At 46.1% G+C, this 24,540-nt stretch overlaps 4 protein-coding genes across 5 annotated transcripts; 1 reads left to right on the top strand and 3 right to left on the bottom strand.

Moving 5' to 3' along the window:
• Positions 1 to 3,183: 3,183 nt before the first annotated feature.
• On the bottom strand, positions 3,184 to 5,706 carry fndc10 (fibronectin type III domain containing 10). The gene is made up of 2 exons (XM_049021530.1): positions 5,343 to 5,706; positions 3,184 to 5,147 (listed from the first exon to the last, which is right to left on the bottom strand). Exon 2 carries the CDS (start codon positions 4,940 to 4,942, stop codon positions 3,812 to 3,814), a length of 1,131 nt encoding a protein of 376 aa, XP_048877487.1. The 5' UTR covers positions 4,943 to 5,147; positions 5,343 to 5,706; the 3' UTR covers positions 3,184 to 3,811.
• A 4,185-nt stretch (positions 5,707 to 9,891) lies between these two features.
• On the top strand, positions 9,892 to 12,018 carry LOC125747779 (olfactory receptor class A-like protein 4). The gene is made up of 2 exons (XM_049023263.1): positions 9,892 to 10,068; positions 11,041 to 12,018. The coding sequence occupies exons 1-2, from the start codon at positions 9,982 to 9,984 to the stop codon at positions 12,016 to 12,018; spliced, it is 1,065 nt and encodes a 354-aa protein (XP_048879220.1). The 5' UTR covers positions 9,892 to 9,981.
• A 3,101-nt stretch (positions 12,019 to 15,119) lies between these two features.
• On the bottom strand, positions 15,120 to 18,140 carry LOC125747616 (olfactory receptor class A-like protein 4). The gene is made up of 4 exons (XM_049023007.1): positions 17,828 to 18,140; positions 16,810 to 17,073; positions 15,939 to 16,193; positions 15,120 to 15,847 (listed from the first exon to the last, which is right to left on the bottom strand). Exons 1-4 carry the CDS (start codon positions 18,047 to 18,049, stop codon positions 15,635 to 15,637), a joined length of 954 nt encoding a protein of 317 aa, XP_048878964.1. The 5' UTR covers positions 18,050 to 18,140; the 3' UTR covers positions 15,120 to 15,634.
• Positions 18,141 to 20,216: 2,076 nt separating this feature from the next.
• LOC125747719 (cyclin-L2-like) lies at positions 20,217 to 24,509 on the bottom strand. 2 transcript variants are annotated; one of them, XM_049023166.1, is made up of 10 exons: positions 23,945 to 24,509; positions 23,689 to 23,763; positions 23,440 to 23,549; positions 23,159 to 23,279; positions 22,548 to 22,612; positions 22,316 to 22,415; positions 21,967 to 22,225; positions 21,663 to 21,747; positions 21,322 to 21,396; positions 20,217 to 21,097 (listed from the first exon to the last, which is right to left on the bottom strand). In XM_049023166.1, the coding sequence occupies exons 1-10, from the start codon at positions 24,185 to 24,187 to the stop codon at positions 20,917 to 20,919; spliced, it is 1,314 nt and encodes a 437-aa protein (XP_048879123.1). In that variant the 5' UTR covers positions 24,188 to 24,509; the 3' UTR covers positions 20,217 to 20,916. The 2 variants fall into 2 exon arrangements, 1 of the variants encoding a protein (XP_048879123.1); XR_007399367.1 differs by lacking the exon at positions 21,663 to 21,747 and having other exon boundaries at positions 20,960 to 21,097.
• Between the last annotated feature and the right edge of the window lie 31 nt (positions 24,510 to 24,540).

The raw sequence follows: 24,540 nt of genomic DNA, 5'->3' as shown, positions 1-24,540 counted from the left end.
CACACACACACACACACACACACCACAGTTCAACATGCCTGATTAATACATTTATTTTTTAATGTTTATTATCGTATGTTATGTTTATTATGGACCATTTTTATTATATTTATGTTCTGTTTTAGTGTTTTTTAGCTGCTGAATGCTTTATTACTTTTTACTGTTTAATATTTTTGTTGTTTTATTTTACAACTTAGCAGGCCTGCTGTCTGGGGGAGGAGGGAATGAAGGTTCTATATTAGTACTTTAAAAAATTGCATTTTTACCAGTCCGGTGAATCACCACATTGTGAAATAACAAAATGTAGTAAGTTTTTTTTCTACATATCAGCAGTACTATATCTATTAGTTGGATGCTTGGCTGCTGAATGTGACAGTTTTGTACCAGCATGAGTGAGTGGGATATCCCCTTGGACCAGTTAAAATACATTAGGGTCAATTTCTTATTGGCAAACACTGCAGAGTAAAACGCTGAACCAGCTTGCCAGCGGTTTTTATCTATACAGAGTAAGTTGTATATCACATTGACTTATCACAAACACGGCTGCCTTTCTTTCTATTTGCATAGGTAAGAGGCTCTCTGGGAAGATCCCCTATGACCCTGATCAAGATAAGTGGTTAGAAGATGGATCAACATTTGACACATTTTGCGTATAAGAGTAAACAGACCTAATTGCATTCCAAACTGAAATATGTGAATGTTTTAGAAGTCGAAGATCATAATCATTTTGTCATTTAGACTTTATTCCTGGATCTCCATTCAGCAAATTTTATTACTAGCTGAAAATAAAACATAAAACCCATCCATCCATGCATCCATCCATTCATTTTCCATAACCAGTTATCCAATAAAGGGTCAGACTGTGGGTGCAGCCTGTCACAGAAGCAGAGGGGACGAGGTGAGGGTCACTCGCTATGGACGACAAGTTCATTGTAGGACACACACTTGCTCCCACACCAAGGACAATTTAAAGACATCCGCGGTGTTTCTCAATATGCGTACTTGCCTGTACTTGTGTACTCAGTTTACATTGCTGAAGATCAGTCCTAATACTATGAACAGAAGTACAGAGGGTGGTAAAAATCCCCAGATGTTGTTCTCGCCCTGCCCCGAATATCAAGGATGCATCGGTTACATCATCGCCAAACTAGACCAATCCCATGAGTCATTGTGCTCCAAGTTAATTCTTGGGAGGCAAGTTAGCAAGACCATTCTTGCCAAGAGCAGAAGTACGGTCTTTGTGCTCTTGCTATTGAGAATCAAATTCTTTACTGAAAATGCACTGTACACCTGTGGCTTTCTGAGTCAGCAAAGAGGCACACAAGCAGTGATGAGATTAAAAAAAGAGGCTGGTCCTGCTTGTGTGATGGGTTATTCGGGAGCTTTGTGGCCTCATGGCTCCAGCCTTTTGGGTTTGATTCCTGCCCCCAGGAACTTGTATGTTCAAATAGGTTTCCTCCCAGAGAGGGGGGGTCTGACTGTAACGGTGGAGTCGTACATCCTGTCCAGGGTGGCTCCTGTGATTGACTCTAGGCTCAGACCTTGAACTACATACATAATTACAGAAAATATTCTTATCAAAGTTGGTGCAGTGGTTAGTACTGTTGCCTCACACCTCTAGGACCCGGGTCTCAGCCTGTGTGCGGAGTTTGCATGTTCTCCCCATGTCGTCGTGGGGTTTCCTCCGGGTACTCCGGTTTCCCCCCACAGTCCAAAGACATGCTGAGGCTAATTGGACTTCCTAAATTGCCCGTAGGTGTGCATGTGTGAGTGAATGGTGTGTGAGTGTGCCCTGCGATGGGCTGGCCCCCCATCCTGGGTTGTTCCCTGCCTTGTGCCCATTGCTTCCGGGATAGGCTCCGGACCCCCCACGACCCAGTAGGATAAGCGGGTTAGAAAATGGATGGATGGATGGATTATTATCAAAGATCTACACATATTAATAACTCATTTGACAAAGCAGACTGAATTCTCTTAGTTTTCTAATAGTTTCTCTTTTTTTCCATAGACAATTCCTCTGTCTCTGTGGACTCTACTGTTCTGCTGGTTCCTGGTCTTTATAAACTAAAATTCTCATCTGCAAGCACAAATACTGAAAGATGTGAAACAGGCAGATCCCTGTAATTTTTTTTACATAATAGATCTGGGAGAGGAACACTACAAATGAAAGAAATGCCGAATTAAGAAAACAAACCTAGTCATGATACATTTACCCAACATAATAATATGAATAAAATGACCGTTGATTATAGCCTGGAATGTGATTACTGTAATGAGCAGGCCCACATGCTGGGGGACAGCTGGGGAAATTGTCCTGGGCCTGGGGACACAGGACAGGGCATTATGAGGCTCGGGAATTATGCACAGCAGCCCTGGTAATGAGTATGGCGCTATTTTGCAAAGTTCATGTCCAGAGAGTAAAAATCCAGACCATCATTTTGTTTCAACGAACCAGCTGAATACTCTGTGACTGTCACTCTTTATACTCAATTGGTAAGTTGAAACAAAATCTTGGTCTGGATTTTTACTTTCTAGACCTGAACTATCTACATCTGGTGTTTTATTTCAACTTTTTGAATTAGGTCACACGCAAGCCTTTCCTTATTTACATCTGAATGGCAGCTTGTCTACTAATGTGATCCATCAATCCATATTTAATACCGTTTATTCAATTAAAGGGATACGCTGAAAAGGATACCAGTTCATTACAGCTCACACACTCACAAGCTATAAGCAATTTACAGACACTAATCCACTTAATAGAGTGGTTCTCAAAGTCGGTCCTCGGGCCCCACTGCCCTGCTTGTTTTCCTGCCATCCCTGCCCCACACACAAGTCCCAGCTGTCTTTCAGCTTCTGATTGACTGAAATCACCTGATCCAGGTAATCAGCAGTGTGTAAGGCAGGGATAGCTGGGAAACAAGCAGGGCAGTGGGGCCTGAGGACCGAGTTTGAGAACCACTGACTTAATGGAATGCAGGAGGAACAACACAAACACAGAAAGAACATAGAAATACCACTTACCCAGAGCCAGGTTTCGAACCCTCAACCACGGAGCTGTGACATCACTGAGGCATGATGTTGGACCCACTAAACTGATAATATTTCAAAATAATATTTTAAAAGAAGGGGCAAGTTGGAAGGTACGGCGTTGAACATAACGATGCATCACACTGAAACTGCTTATTTTAGTAGATCCTTTATTCTCTGTAAAAGACGGTTAAAATACAGGAGAATAGCACAGTATTGCAGGGACTGTAAGCCAGCCTGAGGTCGACACACAACAGTCTACAGCACGCAATGTGAACTACATCGCTAGGTCAACGTAGCCAGATATGTAAGGCAAGGCTATACACTCTATTGCACTTCCTCTATCCACCTCTAGGAAAACTCAAGAGTCTGAAGGGCCATGTTGGTATTCAAGGTTCTTTCAGTGAGTCGCCCCCCAGTGGTGTAAAATGAAACTACTAAACTAACTAAAGCTACTTAACCTAGACAATTTACAACCTACCACTGCTATTTTTTTAATCTTCACTAGTTCCTGGAGCACTTGCTGAGGGCTTGTCTATCTAGTATACATGTAATTTTAGTTGAATGCCCATCTATGAATACTACTATAAATACTATCTTGTCTGTTTTTCTATACTCAGAATAGTTTAATGTCCAGCAGCTTGTTCTAATGTTCCCGTTTACAGGGTGAGACGTTGTCTCAGTTGCGTTCCATATACAGTCAATGCGCCGAAAGCAACAGTCATGACGTTCCTTCCTGGGTATTCTTGTGCGCCGCCCCCTGCTGTATCACTCGTGTTAGTTAGGTGCGTGTTTGGCACAGGGCCCTGGCAGGTGCCCGGGCGTGTGGTGCAAGGCGTGCCCGCTGTGGCGCCGGGCTCATGATGTTCTCCGTTATGTACGCCACCAGTAGGCAGATGACAACCAGCATCACACAGATGGCCCCGCCCACAGTCGTCATGGCAACCACGATGTCCTGCATCCCCGAAGGCGAGACTGTGAACTCCACGCACTCGCCGGGGTCGTCACCGTCGCCTCGGGGGCTGGTGGGGGGGGCCGAGTGGGGGGCCAGGGGCCGCAGGCAGATGCGGTACGGCACGTTCTCGTGCAGGTCGCTCAGCAGGTAGTCCCTGCAGCTAACCCCGAGGTGCACCCCCGCACACTCAAACTGAGTGTAACTGCCGTTCCACCAGCAGCTCAGCCCAAAGCCTCTGTGCCGGGTGGCATTTCCCACTCCACCACTCTGCGGGGGGATCCTGGACAAACTTTTCCTCTGCTCTTCTTTCCTCTGGACTGTTTTCTCCCCTGTTTTACCCACTGTGTGCTCTCCTTGGTGTCCCCCCTGAAGCTTCTGTCTCCACCACTGATTGCTGTCTTGCGCCCACTGAATTAGCACGCTGCCGTTAGCCAGCACGTTGGCTACTACCTGGCCGCCCGCGGACCTCACCTCGTAGCACTGCCCACGCAGGCATTGGAACCCGTGCTGGGTGTCCCTGAAACAAAGCTGGTCCTTTCCTCCTGACTCCATCACCCTGTAAGCACATATCAAGCTGGCCGTATTGTCTGTGCCCTGCTCCTTCCTACTCGGGGGTAAGTTTGGTGCTCTTACTGTTCCAGAATTATTGGCACCTCTGCTCTTACTGTCAGCGTCTGCGGCGGTTCCATCTCTGAGGCTATGTTGAATCTTTGGTAGGGTTTGGTTAATAGTTGTGTCCTCTTTAAAGTATTCGTTGTCACTGTAGTTGTTATTACTATGATTTCTGTTGGAGACCCAGTTCAAGGACTCTCCTCCGCTTCCAACTCGGGATGGTGGGGAGGATGGCGCGGTCGGCAGTGTGCCGTTGCTCCAGCTGGAGAATCCTGCCGTCTCCTGACAGGTTCCCAGCAGTAACACAGCACCCGCGATGAAACCCATCCACAGCTGGTCCGGCATGCCGCCTCCTCCTCCTCCTCCTCCTCCTCCTCCTGAGCAATATGCCGGCCGCAAGCAGCGTGCGCGGAATGCGGGCAGCGACGTCAGCGCTGCCGGGGATCCGCACGGAGCCAGAGGGGGCTGCGGAGTGGTGGCGGCTCAGTCGCATCCATACAACAGCGACAGGCGATCAACACCTCTGTTGGCTGGGGGAGGCGACGACAGGCTGCGATCCAAAGCAAAAATAACAATACTGAACATATTCACGAAATGAATTCTCTCCGTTCAATCAATCATTCAACTGTGATAAAGTAAAAATAAAAAATGCACGCACAGCCGATAATAAAAAATAATAATAACTATTGCAAAATAAATTAAGCAAACGATAGAACGATGCGCTGGGTGAAAACTAATCGCTTACTCGTTTGCATGTCTGTCAGCGGGCATTTGCTGGGTAATTTTTTATTATTAGACTCGCCTTTCTGCTCGCCGCTCCCGATGCTGGTCGTGACGCGCCCGTGTGTGTGAGAGCATGCCAGTGTCTGCAGCCGTCAACACTCAATTACATGAGTCATGTCTGCGATCTCCGCTCTCTCCTCCGGCCCCGGCCGCATCTCCGCACCTGAGTTTCGGCTCATTGACGTCAACGGCCGCTTGATCGACTCCCGGCGCGGGGCTCCGCTGAGACTCCGCTCCCCCCTTTAGTCGGCGCCTGCGGAGAAAGCGCGTCACCGGCCTCCCAGTGACGGCTTTGAAGGTTTTTGACGGCTATTCAAAGAAGTAATCCAAGAATTTGATATAAGCTTCAGGGATCAGCTGCAGCTTTAAACATCCAGTTTAACACACACACACACACACACACACACACACACACACACACACACACACACACACACACACACACACACACTTACTTAAATACAGCATCAATCACACCATCATGTATTTATCATATATACGTGTATATTTGTTTCTTGTAACTAATTCCCCCATATCTTACTGCATTGAGTCAAATCATTTACAGTTGCATATAGTGTTTGAATTTGCTACATGTATGAAGCTGAAAGTGTCCAGCAGTGAATGTTCGGCTTGTCTTGTGTAAAATATTAATAAACTATTAATGAAAGTGAATGAATTACGGTTCTGGGGGAAGCGGTACTTATAGGCCTATTGATTGTATACAGTGCCATGCAGTAAAATGATAAAAATGTTAAAGTATCATAATAATTACCTAAGATCATTGCTTATTGGGACGACAACCTGTGATAATGTTGAAACATTTTGTACATGATGCTATTTTATAAACCTCGCGAAGATGAAACACCAACATGTGTCGTTTAACAAGACCATGCATTGCGTGCCCTATATCTCAGCTGTGATGAGCAGACATGGAGGTCTCTGATCATCAGGTGCCTGCACTGGTCCCGGAGACACATCATTATGAAGCCCTTCATACAGCCTGCTGTGTCCCGGCTTCCTCTCTGACGCACAGAAAGGCTCATGCGAGCTATGTGGGGCTCGCAGCTGCAAAGAGTGCAGTAAGCTTGTGGTCCCTAATGATTTGCTCTGCTAGCCTGAAGTGCTACCTTTGAAGGATATGAAGGAAGGTGGGAGGCAGAGAGAGAGAAGCAAGGAGAACATACTTAAACTGTAGTCTTACTGTGAGCAAATACTAATTCTCCATCCACATTAGCCCCTGGCTTCTTATTCCTCCAGTGAACATTAGCCTCATACTCCTATACTGAATAATAGCCCCTATACTCCTACAGTAAACATTAGCCCCCCATACTCCTATACTGAATAATAGCCCCTATACTCCTACAGTAAACATTAGCCCCCATACTCCTATACTGAATAATAGCCCCATACTCCTACAGTGAACATTAGCCCCCATACTCCTATAGTGAACAATAGCTGCCATACTGCTACAGCAAATACTAGCCCCCATACTCCTACAGTGAAAAATAGCCACCATACTGCTACAGCAAACACTAGCCCCCATACTCCTATAGTGAACAATAGCTGCCATACTGCTACAGCAAATACTAGCCCCCATACTCCTATAGTGAACAATAGCTGCCATACTGCTACAGCAAACACTAGCCCCCATACTCCTATAATGAACAATAGCCACCATACTGCTACAGCAAACACTAGCCCCCATACTCCTATAGTGAACACTAGTCCCCATACTTCTACAGTAAACACTAGAACCCATACCCCTACAGTTAACACTAGACCCCATACTCTTGTGGTGAACAGTTGCTGCACATTCTGAAATTGGCTTAGGATTAACATGGAAGTGATGGATGTGAAAGGGTGCAAAGACAAAGACTAATATCCATATTAGCTGCAAACTGTACATAAGATTACTAGTTAGCTAAAGATACCTAGAAATACTAACCAACATTGAACACAATGTCTACTCTGGCAGGTCTGATCAAGTGAAAGGTTGCTCTGATTATCAGTGTAAAATATTTTAAATCAGTATAAAAAATATATGTTAATTATAGTATGTATAGGCTAATCCATAATTTTCCAAATTTAAATCCTTTAAATTTAATCCTTTAAAAAATTTTAAAAGCAGGAAGCATCGATTTGCCCATCTGAAACAATGAAGATCCATTCATTTCTAGTGATTCAATAGGGCAATTATGGCAATTCCCAAATGATCAACAAATACGCAAACGAAACAGAGGCACAATCAGAAAGCACGGAAAATCCTTAGGTATGCGATTCGCCACTCGGGGTGCTGAGCTTAAGATCGGCTTTAATAGGGCTCTGGAGAGAATGAGCATCTCTGAGCTGCATCAGGCCTGCTTGCTCTCTCACCCATGAGGAGCAGAGAGGTGAGCTGTGAAGTGAGATATGAGGGGAACCCAGGAGTCGTCTGCTATCCTGAACGGAGGCGGATAGGAAACAGTCACATCAGGTTGTAGCCTTGATTTCACACTCTGTGGTCAGTTTCGTAGCTTCCTGTTCCATCACCTACCTTTTATTGTACCTGTATCCCTCATCCACAACTGCTTAGGCGGCACATGGCCAGAATCCCACAGCAGAAAGTGCAGAGCGTGAGGGGGGACACACTGGGTAGCCTGTGGGATGTCGCCCACTGATACACACTCACAGTGAGCGATTCAGTGAATGAATGGATGAATGAATGAATGAATGGATGTCATTATTGCACAAAGCACAACAAAATTGGAAGACTATCCTTGTCAGTGCAAGAAAGAAAAGAGAAAAGACAGGAAGGATACAAAGAATAAAAATATAAACAATGGAAAAAAGCATTTAAAAAAATGACAAAAAGTATGTGTTTAAATGAAATAAGTGCTATATTATAGATATTCCTCTCCTTGAGATTCAGTCTCAGTCTATGGGTTGCTGATTCTAATTTAGAAATTTATAAAAACAATGACCCCATTGCTCCTGGTTTTCCTGGGATAGGCTCTGACTCACTGGGATCCTGTACTGGATTAGTGGTTATAGAACATGGATCAGTCCATCCTCTATAACCAGCAAACTATCTCAGGGCACACAGAGTGCCCCCCCCCCCCCACATGCTGGGAATATAATGTCACAGCGTCGCCTCCAGAACCTGGAATTGACAGCTGCTTCGGCCAAAAGACAGGCGGCCACCAGCTGCAGTCGCAGCCACGACCAGCAACCACACGTCAACATTTCAGCTCCTTTGTTTTGGCTGCTAAGAGGCACCCTGACCCTGACCCTGCCCTCCAGGCTCCCAGTGAAGGTCCAAGCTGACTCGTGTTTGGGGAGGCAGGACACACAGGCAACAACTGGCCCAAACCCGCTGGATCATGCAGCTCCTCGGCTGCGTCCTGCATCGCATTTGTCCCTGTCCTTCCCAATCCTAACAAAAGCCTCCTTCTCTGGGGCACCATTCTGGCCTCGTGCTCCTCGTGTTCCTCCTCAGGAGTCCCACTAGTGTACCACATTGTCATATTTTAATATTAATAATTAACAAGGTGAAATCAAAGCATGACGACCTTAACCATGGATTGACAGATAGCTGGAAAGCAAATAAACAGCCATGCATTTGATCAAAAGTTAGGATCAAGTTGCTAAGGACCCCGGAGGACCCCTGTTGCCGACAGGTTGGGGTTTCCTGGTGACTGGTGACATCTATAGCTGGTCAGCTTGAGGGATCATACAGACCTTACTGGATGACTAGAGGTGGAAGCATCTCGGACTCAACTGGTCTCCCCTGAACACTGTCTGAGGTCCTGGTTTTTACACAAATCACGACTTAACTCTCAAGAATAAAAAATAAATCAATGGAGGCTAGAATCTGTAGGAATTCAACTACAGTTTTTAATGTGCCATATATTTGTCTTTGGAGTAGCAAAGCAAGAAATCAAAATCTCATTAGCCTGAGGCTAATATAATAAAATATTCAGGAGGGTTCTGTGGGTGAGAATATAGTCGTGCTGAAACGCTTTGAGGATCTCACAACAGCTAACGGTTAATTTGTTCATTTCACATGCTACGTTTTATCACAATTTTATGATTCCATTTTTATCTTACAGCATTGTATCCTATTCCAATTAAGTGATACAAATATGCACTTCATATTTTTTAGTTTTTATGTTCACTTTCAGTTTTCCATAACTACCATTTTGTTTTAAGGATCTATTTAAAAAGAATGTAGCCTGCTTGTGAAAGACTGTGCTTACAAATCTCTGAAAATATGTTAAATAAAACCTATTGCAGTCTTGCTGTGGTCTCAGTGATTCATCGATGCCTCATGGTGTTCAACATGCACTGCTTGGTGTATGTAGGGTGTGTTGCTGGGTAACGAATTTTAGGGTAAATGGACCCTAAAGAGAATTTGAATCAGCAACAGTGAGAGTGACTTTTGTTTTATGGATGGGGGGAGGAGGCGTTGTTTGTGGATAAAACTAGAGCTGGAGACAAAGGACAAGAACAAAGTAATATGCACCTGAGGTGAGGACATCTGACCGTAAATCCACTAAGAAACAGACTCTGGGGAAATACAGACTGTAAACTGAAGATGTCCTCGGCCAGACCCTGACTGCAACATGTCCAACGTGCTGACCGCAGATGCCATCCTCTTTGGGATCCTTGTGTTCTCAGGGATTTTGGGAAATTTTCTGGTCATCCGAGCGGTAAGGACAGAGACGTGAGCGCTTCCTGTCTCACACACGCGGATTCACTCTTACTGTGACACATGCGAGATCATCTAAAGGAAGCCTGGTTGTGTGTTGTGAGGAACACTGGAACATATCACTGGTGCCATAATATTCACATGCTCGCACTCGTATGCTCGCACTCCGTTATTTTTACATTTTAAGTTATTGATTTTTGCTGTATATTTGGTTCCGCTTGACCTCCTCAGCTGATACGTCGTAACAAAAATAGATTCATCTCTGAATAAGATACCTCTTAGATCTTTTTATGTTAAGCTGAAGATATGTTGTTTCTCCTTGAACCAATGACAAGAATCTCCTGTATGCGCTTTACTGCGACTTACTGCGTTCTAGACTTAAAATCCTTTTTAATCTGGCATGTTAATGTTTGATCTGACGAGTCTGTTTTTCTGCTTTCCTTTGCTCTGACACCTATTTGGAAAATAGGAGAATCACCCTGTTGTTGAAATGAATTATCACGATGTGTTCAGTGACCAATCTGTCCCTGGATTTGTGTCATGCATGCAAAATATAGAATTCACCCTCAACCACACACATATGTGACCCATTACGTAGTCACACATTATCCATGTTAATTATTGTAATATTTTAAAAGGCTGGGATTTGATAATACACGTAGACATCTTCCCCTGTCATTTTCTTCTTGCTCTTCTAAATCATCCTGTCTGGGTGCTTCTGCTCTTGCTTGCAGTGAATTGACTCAAAATGGTTGATTATTTTTATCCAGTGACTCACAGGATGTTTTCTCTGTATGTGTAACTCCTAGATTATTTGTATGTACCTGGCACTTTTATCTCAAGTGTCTTCCAGTAGCGAGAAGGGTTATAATTTATGTACGCTTTCTGGGTTTGGAACCTACGACCTTTGCGTTGTGTCTGGTGACTGCAAATTGATACCGAGGCTTTGGCACTTTCCCCTCCGCCATCCCAGGTCTTCCAGTTGTCCCTGGAAAGTGCCGCGAGGCACCTCTCCCCCTCCAATGCCATCCTGGTGAACCTGTCGCTGGCCAACCTGCTGACCACACTGTTCCGCACGGTGCCCATCTTCGTGTCCGACCTGGGCCTGGAGCTCTCGCTGAACGACAGCTGGTGCCGCGTCTTCATGCTGCTCTGGGTGTGGTGGCGGGCGGTGAGTTGCTGGATCACCCTGGTGCTCAGCGCCTTCCAGTGCGTCACGCTGCGGAGACAAAGGGTGGCCGTGGGCAGCCTGACACAGCGGCGTGAGCGGCTCCGCGTCCTAGTGGCCCTGGGAGTGGTGTGGGCCGGCAACCTAGCCCTCTCACTGCCGGCGCTTGTCTACACCACGCACGTCAAGGGCAACGTCACAGTGGAGGTTATGGTGATTAGCTGCACTACACGCCCCCTGCTTGGCTGTATGTGGGTGTTCCCTTCTAGCCAGCAGGCTGTGGTGTTTGCCTCCACTTCCCTGGCCATCAACGAGGTGATCCCTCTGGTGCTCATGGTAGGGACCAACCTGGTCACGCTCCACGCACTGAACAAGCACATCCGTAGCGTCCTCTCCAGCGGCCACAAGGACCTGGACCAGCACATGTCCACCGAGCGCAAAGCCGGCCAGGTGATCATGGTGCTGGTGAGCCTCTTTGTAACCTGCTGGGTGCTACAAGTTGCCGCAGTGACCTACTACAACCACAACGGCGGCCAGCACACGGAGGCCCTGCTCACTATTGCTCACTTCTCCGCCTCGCTCTTTGTGGGCTTCAGCCCCCTGGTGTTGGCCATGGGGCACAGCAAGCTGAGGAGGAAGATCCAAGGCACGGTCTTCGGCAGGTGCAACGGGAAGGTGGCGTCACGGGGGAGAGAAATAGAAAGCGTTTCCAGGGCTGCAGCCTGTAAAGTACAGCAGAGGAGAAAAAGTAGGACAACAAGTACAAGAGAAAAAGTGAAGTGATGGGTTATATTTAATATGGGAAGCAGGAGCAGGGTATTATGGGTAAATGCCTAGCTGGGCAGCAACAAATTTGATCAATTATTCAGAGATTATTTGTCATAGAACATAGACTAACAACGGAAATTCGCCCAACCCTGACAAACGCTATCGGAAAATTGCAGAAAAGAGATCCATTAATGCTCTGAATAAACATAATTGGAGCTTATACTGGCAAACAACATACGCTATATGACCTAAAGTATGTAGACACCAGTTTGTCCAGCATCTCATTCTGAACCCAAGGGTATTACTTTGAAGTCAGTTGGCCCGTTGTTGCTGAAACGTCTACGCTGCCGGGAAGGCTTTTCATTAGATGTTGGAATATTTTTGGTGGGATTCGCTGCCTTTCAGGCCGGGTATCAGTGTTGGCTGATCGGAGCTCTTTCTGTGGGTTTGTGTAGCCGACCACTGTTTGCTGTAGGAGATCGTGTAACTGTATGCTTAATCATACGTCTGTATCAACAGTGGGTTTGGCTTAATTAAGCAATTCTTCTAATTAATAGGGACGCCCACATACTTTTGCCCGTATAGTTTGCAATCATCTATAAATGTTAAATATTCCAAATATTTAGAACCAGACTATATTTGTCTTTTCCTGACCGTGAACTCCAGGCTGGGACTAACTAATACTTCATCTTCACATGCCGTTGACTTTAATTTCCAATTAATGCTGCATAAGTCTCACTGTTCCATTCCCAGTGGATTTATCAGTCAATAATCTCATCACACGGAGCTGGTAAAATGAATTCCAATAAAGTGTTTGTTGACTGATGTCAACAATACCCGTTTTGATCATATTGGGGGTGTTTTTAAATACAGAACTCACACTCAAGAAATAATACACATAGCATCTTACTAAATATTGTTGTGGATGCATTACTTTGTATTACAAAAACAACGAATGCTGAGCATTTTAAAAACTGAAGGGTTGGATATCATAACCGGACCAAGCAAATAAAGCATAAGCAAATAAATGGAGGTCTTAAATGTAGATGGAAAGAAGGCATGAAGAAAGAAAAACACGGAACTCCTTGTGAGTTTGATTTATTTCTTATTAGAATGAACACTTTCTATTTTGATCCAATATAACAATCTCCTTCAAAGTGTTATTTTATCTAGTACTACAGGGAAGCTGTCTGCCACCGTCACACTGAAATAAAGTGAGCAGCTGTATTACTTATACTTATTATAAATCAGAAAGATTTTTATTTTGACATTTTGCATATAGGTGCATGTTGGGCCTTGTCATGCTTGACGTGCACCTCACTGTCACAATAAAAGTGGACGTGAAAATTAAATGAACTCTCCGGTACCCCCTGCCCCCCAACCCTAGACTGTTTGCTTTGTAAAAGTAGCCCCCACAGACCCCTGGTGTAGATGATTTCCCAGCAAAGAAACTGCCACTGTGTCAGCATCTTAGGTTCCTCTATTCAGGTGATTCTCAGTACGAACTGATTGAGGAATGACCCCCCCCCCCCAAAGTTATTAGGGGTAAGTACACCATTCTAATTCTGAAAGATGCTTAATACTCACAAAAGTAGTTCAGGACAAAAACCTAAAAAAACGACAGTACATATTAGCACAAAGTGGACTCCCCACGGGGCCCCTGGCTGGAACACGCTCTCCATTAAAGCACACCGGCATTGACCTTGTCCTTCTAATGTGTGGACATTGACCAGCACGCCTCACTGACATTTACTAATATTAACAATGGAACCCCTTTATAATATGCATTTGTCTGTTAGAGTGCTGTTGCTGGATTTTATAACACAGGAGTGGGCAGGCATGGATAATTCAACAACTTCAGTACAACTTTTTTTTTTAATGATGACAATGAGCTTTACGTCGGCAATAATTCTGCAAATTATTTTTCTTCTACCTGCAAACCGAGTGACCATCCACCTCAGTGCTGTTCTTGTCTCCCCTCTTGGAGTAGATGTATGCAGGAATGGAGTAGAGCAGGTTTAGGGCCCAAATAAGGCCTATGCCCAGCAGCAGAGGTCCCGGGAGCCCACGGGGCCCGTGGGAGCCGCTCTGACAGGGCCCCAGGCGGTGAAGCGTGTGGTGGTGGAACGCGCTCAGGAAAAACGTCGACCACACATTGGCGGCACGAAGCCAAACCCACACGCACATGAAGAGACGACGCCACTCCATGGATGAACAGAGCTAAGGGAGGTGTGGGGGATGAAGGATGAGAGAAGACCAGAGCTAGGGGAGGTGTGAGACGCATGGATGCTAAAGGATCAACTAATACAAAATGGAGATGGTCAGAAGGCAAATAACCTGCCTCTTTAAACAATTTTTTTTTTTTTACTAAGATCACTATATCAGGTATATATAAGATTACTATATCAGGTCCAGAGAGTAAAAGTCCAGACCAAGATTTTGTTTCAACCAACTGTCTGAGTATAAAGACTCACAGCCAAAGAATGCTCAACTGGTTGGTTGAAACAAAATCTTGGCTTTGATTTTTACTTTCAGGATCCGAACTTTCCACCTTTGGGTAACAGACGGGTTCCTCTCATAGAGCTGGATACAGATTACATAATGTTCTATATGTAGACTTCAGAATGGAGCGTCAATGTACCGCTCATTACTCTCCCATGAGAAGGAGAAACGCTGCAGCCTTTCTAGGATTTTCCGGTTCGTTGGATGAAGGAGGCACAACCTCATCAGCGTTACCTGATTCATCCCGATTAGGGTTCAAATAGGGGTAAGGGGGCCGTTGAAAGAATGGAGATAAGGCAGATGGGAGCTGAATAGGCACATCACCAAAGCACAAGAGATTAATTTACCTGGCTAATTGTATCACACCTCGTTAGAGGCATGATCAATTAAAACATGGATCTGTTAAGCATCCATGCCGAGTGGAAAACAGTAGTGATTAAAAGGGAAAGAGGCATAGCACACAAATGAAAGATTTTATCTGTTTCTTTTTTTTTTTTTTTGCATAATCCAGTTTCGAAAAAAATTTAACATTGATGTCTTTTTTTATTTTTTTTAATCATTTTGACTGATTTTTTTTCAGTCCGTTTCATTTTCAGTTCCAGAGAGAGGCTGGATATATTGTGAAATTTCTAAGCAGTATAGAAGAAACAGGGAAATATTGAAGTAGTTTTCAGTAGAAAGTGTTTCACTAGAACTAGTTGAAACTCAGTACTACAATTACGAAACTCAAGCTGACCAAATATAAAATCTCTGCTGATTTTTAAATAATGCAACTGCTGGACTGCAATCTTGCCAGATAATGAAAAAGAAATATATTTCAATATTACAAAATAATGGATGGTAATGCATCACAGCTTAGAAAATCTTTAAAAACAGCTTTGGCATTAGATTATCCATCCACCTATCCAGCAGCTGGTCCCAAGGAGCGCAGGGCAGATGGAGGGGGACCTTTCGGATGGGATTTCTGTCCATCACAGGGCAGATGGCGGGGGACCTTTCGGATGGGATTCCTGTCCATCACAGGGCAGATGTGTTGGTTGCTTATAACACGGAAGCATCAAATGATCTGATGTCAGGAGCAGCAGGACGTGTGTATCCCTGAGGGAGGTCCTGCGAGGCCCTGGGAAGTTCACGGGGACAACATGGCCTTCACCACAGCCCGCATACGGCGATGGCCAAAGGTCAACACCACCGGCGAGAGGGCGATGAAAGTCGAGTTAGCGAAGCGTGCCACCACCAGGAGGGCGCCCCCCGACTGGCTGCCGTTGAAGTTGATGCTGTTGTTTGAGATGATGCTGGTGCCCCAGGACAAGGTGAAGAGAATGATCAGGGCCATGATGACCTGGAGGGGCCGAGAGGGTGACCGGGGCTGAGATACAGGTCTGGTGAAAATGACACGGTATCATCATTTATTGTGAGGACCCCCCCCTTACCTTGGCTGCCCTCCTCTCGGCAGGGATCCTGCGCACCTCCAGGGCGTCCTCCACGGCATTCCCTCCGAAACGCCTGCGTCCATGCCCATACAGCTTGTAGAGAGAGCTCACGTTTGTGACGGACATCAGAATGATAGGAAGTAATTCATGGATCAGCAGAGAGGCGGTAGAGTAAATCAGACCCCTGTATGGATCCGGGAAGTTCCACATGCAGCCCAGTAGGGGGCGTGTGGTGGTGCTGATCAGCATCAACGTCTGGTGAAAGGTGAGGAAGTAATCAGAATCAGAACCAGAATTCACTTCAATGCCCAGGTACACCTGCATCTACCAGGAATTAGTCGTTTTAGCACTATTGGTACATGCATTATTTATGAAAAATAACAAAAAAACAAATACAACTAAATATATTTAAATATGAGAGATAGCAAAAAGAGTTGATGGGGTTACATTCTGACAATCCTATCATAAGGTGAAAATATCGTAAGGTGGGAATGCATTTTAATACAGTACACCTAACCTAACAAACATCACAGCCTAGCTTAGCCTACCTTAAACATGCTTAGAACACTTACATGAGCCTATAGTTGGGCAAAATCATTAACATAAAGTCTAATTCATAAAAAAAAGTGCTGATTATCTCATTTAATTTATCGAATAATGTACTGAAATGTACGTAAAGTCGAAATATCGTAACATGGACCAATCGTAACCCGAGGAGCTTCTCTATACTGTAAATATGACTTCAGAATCCTATATTACACACATATAGAGTCAAAGGTAGAAAAGAAAGTCAGTCTCCTGATAATTGACCATCAAACCTGTAAGGAAGAATGGTAGCATTCCCTGTGACATGCCTGACACACTCACCCACCTCAGTGCTGTTCTTGTCTCCCCTCTTGGAGTAGATGTATGCAGGAATGGAGTAGAGCAGGTTTAGGGCCCAAATAAGGCCTATGCCCAGCAGCAGAGGTCCCGGGTGCCCACGGGGCCCGTGGGAGCCGCTCTGACGGGGCCCCAGGCGGTGAAGCGTGTGGTGGTGGAACGCGCTCAGGAAAAACGTCGACCACACATTGGCGGCACGAAGCCAAACCCACACGCACATGAAGAGACGACACCACTCCATGGATAAATAGAGCTAGAGGAGGTGTGGGGGATGAAGGATGAGAGAAGACCATAGGACCATAAATTTAACGGGCTTGTGGCCCCATTACAGAAATCAAAAATACAAGTAGTTGGCACAAACAGAGGATATTTTTCCCTCTTATCTGGCTGACCCCCTTTAACACCCTAAGGAAGAGGTATTGGTGTGGATCCCAGTGCCCCAGTGCAGTGATGTGGCAAATCTAGACTAAGGACTTTAGTTCTAGCTCTAGCTAACTGCTCACTCCCAGTTAGACCTATAGTGTGAGGTGTAGGGCTGGGTGGGGATCGGTGCCATTGGCTTTGGATAAACTGGACTGTCAGTGCTGTCACTCTAGCTTCCTTGTGGAATTGGAATGCTGACATTTCAGGAACCCCCAAAATAAACTGCTGCAATGTCTTTTGAAAGAGTCAAAATTAATTAGAATGTTAAGCTACTGGGTTCATTTCCAAGTACACAATCATTCACCCGAAGTTCAAATCTTCAAAATCATAGGAACTGAGTTAATAGAAATTGTGTCTAAAGGACTCACCAAAAGCTCTCATAAAAAGTGTTCACTTCCATGAACACGCATGAAAAACCTGCCGCGGGATAATATAACTGCTTATAGCTGTGGTCCCTGTGAAATAATGAACCTTGTGTTGTTCAACTGAGCGATAAAAGCATTTTCTACAACAGGAAAGATGGGAGGCATCAGAGAAATGCTGCTTTGCCCTTTGACTCTCTCGCTCTCTGAAGGTCCCCGTACCTGGAGTCCCATGTCGGCCAGCATCAGCGGTATGTTCCTCACCAAGGACACCAGCAGGTTGGACAGCGCCATGTTGACCAAGATGATATCGGCGCCGGCTCCCCGCCTGCTGTCCCGCAGCACGCTCTCCCCAACCACCCCGATCACCAGGCCGTTTCCCAGAATGCCGAAGATCACCATGATGGTGTAGAGTGCCGCCTGGATAGGGACCACAGCTGCCATTTACTCTTCCTCCAGCTGCGGGGCCCCGTTCTTCTGTCCTACCAGTGTTTTAGGGCCCTTCTGCCTTAATGTCCCCGAGTTCCTCCTAGTGATAAGCACTAGGTACCTCCTAGTGCTTATGACTATACTGTAACATTCATGTATCGCTGCTGTTCCTTCCCCTCTCTCTCCATTTGTCGCTCTCGACTCCCTATAACGTCCCTTTGTCTTCCAAACTCTTTCTCTTGCTATCTCCTTCTCTCTGAAACTTCCTGTTCTCTGTATTCTATAACCGCTGCTGCTGAACTGGATGGAAGCTTTCTCCTAATTCCAGGTGCCAGCCAGCTAAGCAATGAGACTCCAGAAAAAGGTCCAGGCAAGATACACAGCGCAGCCTTTATATCGCACTCAGCTACATCACCCAGATCCGCCTGCCCCTCCCTTCAGCAGTGCTGCGAACCAGCAAGATCATCTGGCCTGTTGTCTGTCTGGTAGATATTAGGCAGTGCCCCTTCCTTCATTCAGGGCACGGGAGGGCAATGGGTTACAACAGGCACATGAGAGCAGTTAAAGCAGGAGTGATCTCCCTGCAGAGATCTGAACAGGCACATTAGGACAGCATATGGGGCGAGTGCAAGGGGATAATTGTGTCACAGCTCGTTAGAGGCATAATCACTTAGAGCTGGGAGTTCCATAACACCTCTACTCCATGGAGATTAAAAAGCAATAAGGGTCATCATTACTAAGAGAGGTGGGTGTGCGGCAACAAAATGTAAAAAAATGTCAGATTCACCGTTGGATAACTAATCATCCATTTTCTAAACGCTTATCCTGGACTGGGTGGCATGAGGCCTGGAGTCTGTCCCAACAGCACAGAGCACATCCTGGGCGTGATGCCAGTCCATCACAGGGCACATTTACTCGGAATGGGCAGTTCAGAGACACCAGTTGGCCTAACTACATGTCTTTGGACTGTGGAAGGAATCCAGAGTCTTCAGAAGAAATCAGCTGGACGCGGGGAGAACAGGCAGATGCCGCACACAGAGCGCAGCATCGGGATGCAAGACTCAGCTCTGGAGGTGCGAGGCTACAGCGCCCCCCCACTGAACTCCCATCTGGTGAAGCTAAATTTAAAAGCAGCCCTGATCCTCCAAGAAATCTGAAGTCCAAAAAGCTGGATATTTAAATTGGTCGGTATAGCTTTGGCACTCTTTGAGCAGTTCAGACAGATGGGGAAAAAAGTGAATGATTTAAAGTTCACACTTATAATACAGTCAAAAATACCATTGCTTCAATTGTTCCTAATTTTAGATCAGTAGAAATACAGGCTTTACCAAAAAAATCATTTTAATCCACTAAATGAAACTAAGAAACCTGTCTTTCACAGCCTAAACATTTTGTAATTTTAGGATATTGTAGTCTAAGTAAAGATATTCACAATATAAAGTAGAGGTTTGAGGAATATATTGCAGAACAGAATTGCATACCATGTTACCACCAGCACAATGGGTACCATGGCAACAGCAGAACAACACCCTCACACCCCAAGAGGATGCGGGTGTCACTGTTTCTCTTGGATGGACTAGCATCCCATCCAGATTGTATTGTATCGGGTGCCCTTTGCTTCCCAGGAAAGACATCAAGGTCATTGTGACCTTGTGTCAGATAAGCAGGGAAAGGTTAGGAAAGACTTGGACCTCAAGTTCATCCATCCATCCATTTTCCAAAATGCTTATCCTACTGGGTCGCGTGGGGTCCGGAGCCTATCCTGGAAGCAATGGGCACGAGGCGGGGAACAACCCAGGATGGGGGGCCAGCCCATCGCAGGGCACACTCACACACCATTCACTCACGCATGCACACCTACGGGCAATTTAGCAACTCCAATTAGCCTCAGCATGTTTTTGGACTGTGGGGGGAAACCAGAGTACCTGGAGGAAACCCCACGATGACATGGGGAGAACATGCAAACTCCACACACATGTGACCCAGGCGGAGACTCGTTCCCGGGTCCCAGAGGTGTGAGGCAACAGTGCTAACCACTGTACCACCGTGCCACCCCTACCTCAAGTTCAATTAACGGAAAAGAATGGAACATCAAAACTTACTTAATACATCTCACCTCCGTAACTCCATGTGTGCTTTACATATTCAGACATTTCGCACAATAAGGAGACAAACCAATCTCTTACAAAAATAGGCTCTTTATTTAAAGAATTATAAAATTCTGGGATACAAATAGAGATCTGTACAATGAGAGAATGGTGAAGGCAAGAGTCATTCATCCTATTCCTGGTGATGAATCCTACTTTCGATGACCTGACTTTCAGCCAGGGTGACTTTCATTGCAAGTTTTATTTATACATCAAGGTAACTACTGTTGTAAGTAAGGCCAAGGTGGGGGCCAAGCTCATATGCTGCCTGGATTCTGAACCTGCATCCTCCGGGACACTAGCACCGCACCCCCCAAAAAACGTACAAACCGTTCAACAAGAACAGCATCTGCTCCTAAGTAGCCAGTGATTCAAGGATGCTTTACGGTCGACGTCCCTGGTTAAGAAATGACGGCTAACCGTCAATCAAAGACTCAGTAGTTCAAAACTGTTTAACCGCCATTGCCCTTTGTGTCACAGTCCAAGGTCGATTCAAAATAATGATAATAAATAAGCAACCAAAAATGGGGCCAGATCTTTAGCCTACCCAGGTCATCATATCTGGAGGAGAAATCTTAGCAACAACAATAACTGCTGTGTAAGGCCTCAAATTTCACATATATTCAAATTTTCAGCTAAAAAAAAAAAAAAAAACTGAAACTATTATTGAAACAGGCATCTCTTTTGGTTCGTGTGCACCACCCCCCCCTTCTCGTCTGTTACTGTCCACTGTGACTATCGCCGATGCGAGGAGACTTTGTCCTTCCGTCCTCTCTCCCTCTCCCGTTCTCTCTCTCTCCGACGCCCCCTCTCTCTCTCCCTCTCTCGCTCCCTCTCTCTCTGATAGTCACTGGGCTGCTTCTTGCGTCGGATGGGGGAGAGCGAGTGGGTGGGAGAGGCCACACTCCGGCTGCGTCTGTTAAGAGGAGATGGGGGGGTTGGAATGAGTCAGTCTCTGTTTCCCCCCTTATTTATAAGGAATCCCTTGCTTAAAAATTGAAGATTTTTTTTCTGCAAACAGCAATAAAGATTTGTATACGAAATAAATAAAAAAGAACTTAAAACCCATTATGAATAAAATACATTATCATACAGTACTCTTATTCCTCACTGGGATATTTACAGCCAGATTTTGCGTACCTGCGTTTGGGGCTGTGTGAGGGAGATGAATTTGGGATCTCCCTCCTCTCGTCACTGTGACTCAACCTGATTTTCCTGAGAGAGACACAGAGAAACAGGGGCCCCAAGTTAAATAAAACATACTGGAAACGGCAATTCAAACATCCAGGTCACTTATCCCACATTTGGATGACAGAGTAATAGCCACAAACCCCTTTTCCTTCAGACCGCTAAGCTGGCAACCCATATCAGAGGGGTTTAACGTCACTCTGGCAACCCATAAAGTGGTTTTGAATGGAATTCAGTTCCATCAGTGTCAGCGGGAAGCTGTATCACCCAAATTAGACAGCAGCACCCCTTACCCATTGACGAGATTTCGGCACACGTCTTTCAGAGCCGCCTGGGACTGGGGCGAGTCCCTGCTGACCTGTGTGACTAGAGGGGAGTCTGGAGGAAAAAAGGACTGACTGAGAGCCTCTTCATAAATAACCACCAGGGCTTATGAAATTAACTCAGCTTTTCAGCATCAGCTGCATTATTATGTGCCAAGTCTCCACAGCGGAGCAATCGCAGCTTTAGGCCAGCGAATGTTTATTAATAACGCTAATGTTGTTTAATGGTGCCTGTCACTGAGCACATCTGAGGGGGTGTTGCTGTGAGGCTCACTTGGTTTGGAGGCGGGGGAGAAGCTGCTGGGAGGCTCCAAGGTGGGGGTGCCGTTGGCCAGCAACATGGGCCCCATGAAGGCAGACTTGGCACGGGCAGCTTCCAGGATCCTGCGGCAGTCTGCCACACGCTCCTGCAAGGTGGACAGGGGCACCGACGGCAGCAAGTACAGCCGTAGCACTTGGCAGCAGATCCCCTTCAGGTCCTCCTCGGTGGCTCCAAACAGCAAGAACCAGGGTGGGCTGTTAGGCAGGGGGATCTGAGGCCACAGAAATGAGGGGATTGAACTTTGTTCCCCCCCAGCCATTCCGCACGGCATTCAAAGAAAACCAGTCTGGGTGGGTGGTACCTGCAGAGAGCGGGCAGCCAAATAGATGCAGGCGCAAGCCACCGTTTCAGCGCTGAACCTGAGGAATACGTCTGTCCGCAGGCTGTCATTCATGTAGTTCCTGATAAGGAAAAGACTGGATCAGAAACACTGAGAGGGTGGAGTCAGAGACACTGAGGTGAGAAAGCCGGAAATAGGCAAAAAGACAGAACAGGAGGAGGGGGGCACAGAGGTGGAGGACAGATTTGCTCACCATGCGGTCTGCACCAGCTGAGTGTTCTTTTCGCACTCTAGCACTTGTAGGTACATCACGATAATCTGCAGAACAGGACAGGGGTCACACAGCAGGAACTGTAAGATCTACAAAAAGTTCACATGTATCCACACAACATCCCATAGAAGTTCATATCACCTGTGATATTGGCTTCCTTGACATTTACAGTCCTTTCAATCTTACGCACTTGTAAGCTCACAGAACAGTATCTGTCTCTTGAGGCCTACGTGTGTACTGTCTTTTTAACTACTTTTTAGTATTGCCCTGCTTGACTAGCAGAGGCTGCAGGAAGCTCCACCCTCCTGCCTGAAACATACAACCAAAGACCCAAACGCAATATGATTACTCTGCTGGCCATAGGATTCGAACTGGTGACCTTCCAGAAACAGGTACAGGTTCCTAACCTAAAGATTCACACCACCTTAATCTGTGGTTCAGGGGAGTTTATGACCTTAGGTTGTTCTCTCACTCACCCCAATATCAAAATATCTGAGGCTGTGTTGCAGTTGGACCTGCACATCCACTACCTGACAGTGTACAGACACATCACCTCCTCCCTCAGTTTTCCAGATTGGGGTCGAGGGTCGCACCTTATGCGGGTGTTTGACATGTACGCAGAAGCCCAGCTCCTTCAGCACCCGCCTCTCCGCTATGATCACCTGGTTCTTCATGTTGACATAGCTGCCATCCAAGGGTAGGGGTGCCAGCACACTAGGGGGGCGGGAGACAGGCAGCTTGTCACAGGAACCACATGACTGACTCACCCATACTTCTGAACAGTTTCTAATCCAAGGTGATTTACATGTTTTCCCTTCCCTCAGATTCCCCAAACGCTAGACCCCAGGAAGTGTAGGCAGTAATCTACCCTCACCCGCCTTCCCGGTCCTGCTTCAACCGGTGGAAGACGTTGATAACATCCCGGACCCTGCGGGGCTCCTCCTCGATTTTGGATGCCAGGTGGACGCAGGCCATGGCGACGTTCTGTGGTCGCCCGGAAAAGGACAGAAATGGGGGGGGGGGGCAATAAAACCATCAGTTCACCAGAAATTAACAAACGCAGTAGGAGGTTGATAGCCGACCGTTAGTGAGACGGACCCTAAGTACTCAACAGCTGCCATACCTCCACACAGTGCCTGATGAAGGATTTGCAGTAAAAGAATCTCTGAAACAGAATTTGCCCCGTAGCCATGGCAACCTGCGTTACGAGAACCAGAGCATTAAGTTAGTCCCGAGGTACCAATTTACAGTGACGCTATGTTACGATCTACTTGACGTTAATATCAAGGCCTATAGTGAATCTTTTAGGCACAATGCTGCTGCTCGATTTAAAAATGCAGGTTCATTTTGTAACACGCTTCTTTTTTGTTTGTGCTGACCTGCGGCAAACGGAGCAGGATCCCCGCGGCCTGGATGAGCTCGCAGCCCTGTTTCCTCAGCTGCTCCTCCACATCTATAGGCAGCCCCTGTTCGGCCGAAGGGCTTCGCGACAGCCGATCATCCGGCAGGAGGCAGTTGTCGAGCGTAAGCAGCACCCCAGAGTATCGCTTAAAGCCGATCAGAATCCCTTCTTCAGCCTCGCCGGGGATCCTAAGTTTTCCGGCTGCCTTAACGGACTCCATAATCAGTCACACAAAGCAAGAGAAGACCCAAGTCGTTTCACTCCAGAAACTTTTTTTGTCGCCAGCGTTTGATTGGACATGCCTTTCCCGATCGGCGGGTCATAGAATGCTAATATCGATTATTATTGGATGCAAGTTCCTGTACGTCACACTCTTCTAACCAATCATTTCGAAAGAGTGGCTGTGCGCTTCCTTTACTCACTCGTCACTAGTTTCTGCGTATCACGTCATCGACAATATCCGACAAACTAACGGCGTTAGAAGGGTCGGAGGTATTGGGTTGATGGTTTTGTGCGAATAAGTGTGTTTTGCATATTGTTTAGAAAACCATATAACCACGTTTATTGCATATA

The sequence above is a fragment of the Brienomyrus brachyistius genome, chromosome 8 (assembly GCF_023856365.1).
Source record: "Brienomyrus brachyistius isolate T26 chromosome 8, BBRACH_0.4, whole genome shotgun sequence".
NCBI lineage: Eukaryota > Metazoa > Chordata > Actinopteri > Osteoglossiformes > Mormyridae > Brienomyrus > Brienomyrus brachyistius.
The sequence above is the reverse complement of the archived record's forward strand: the minus strand, read 5'-3'. Positions and strand labels throughout refer to the sequence as shown.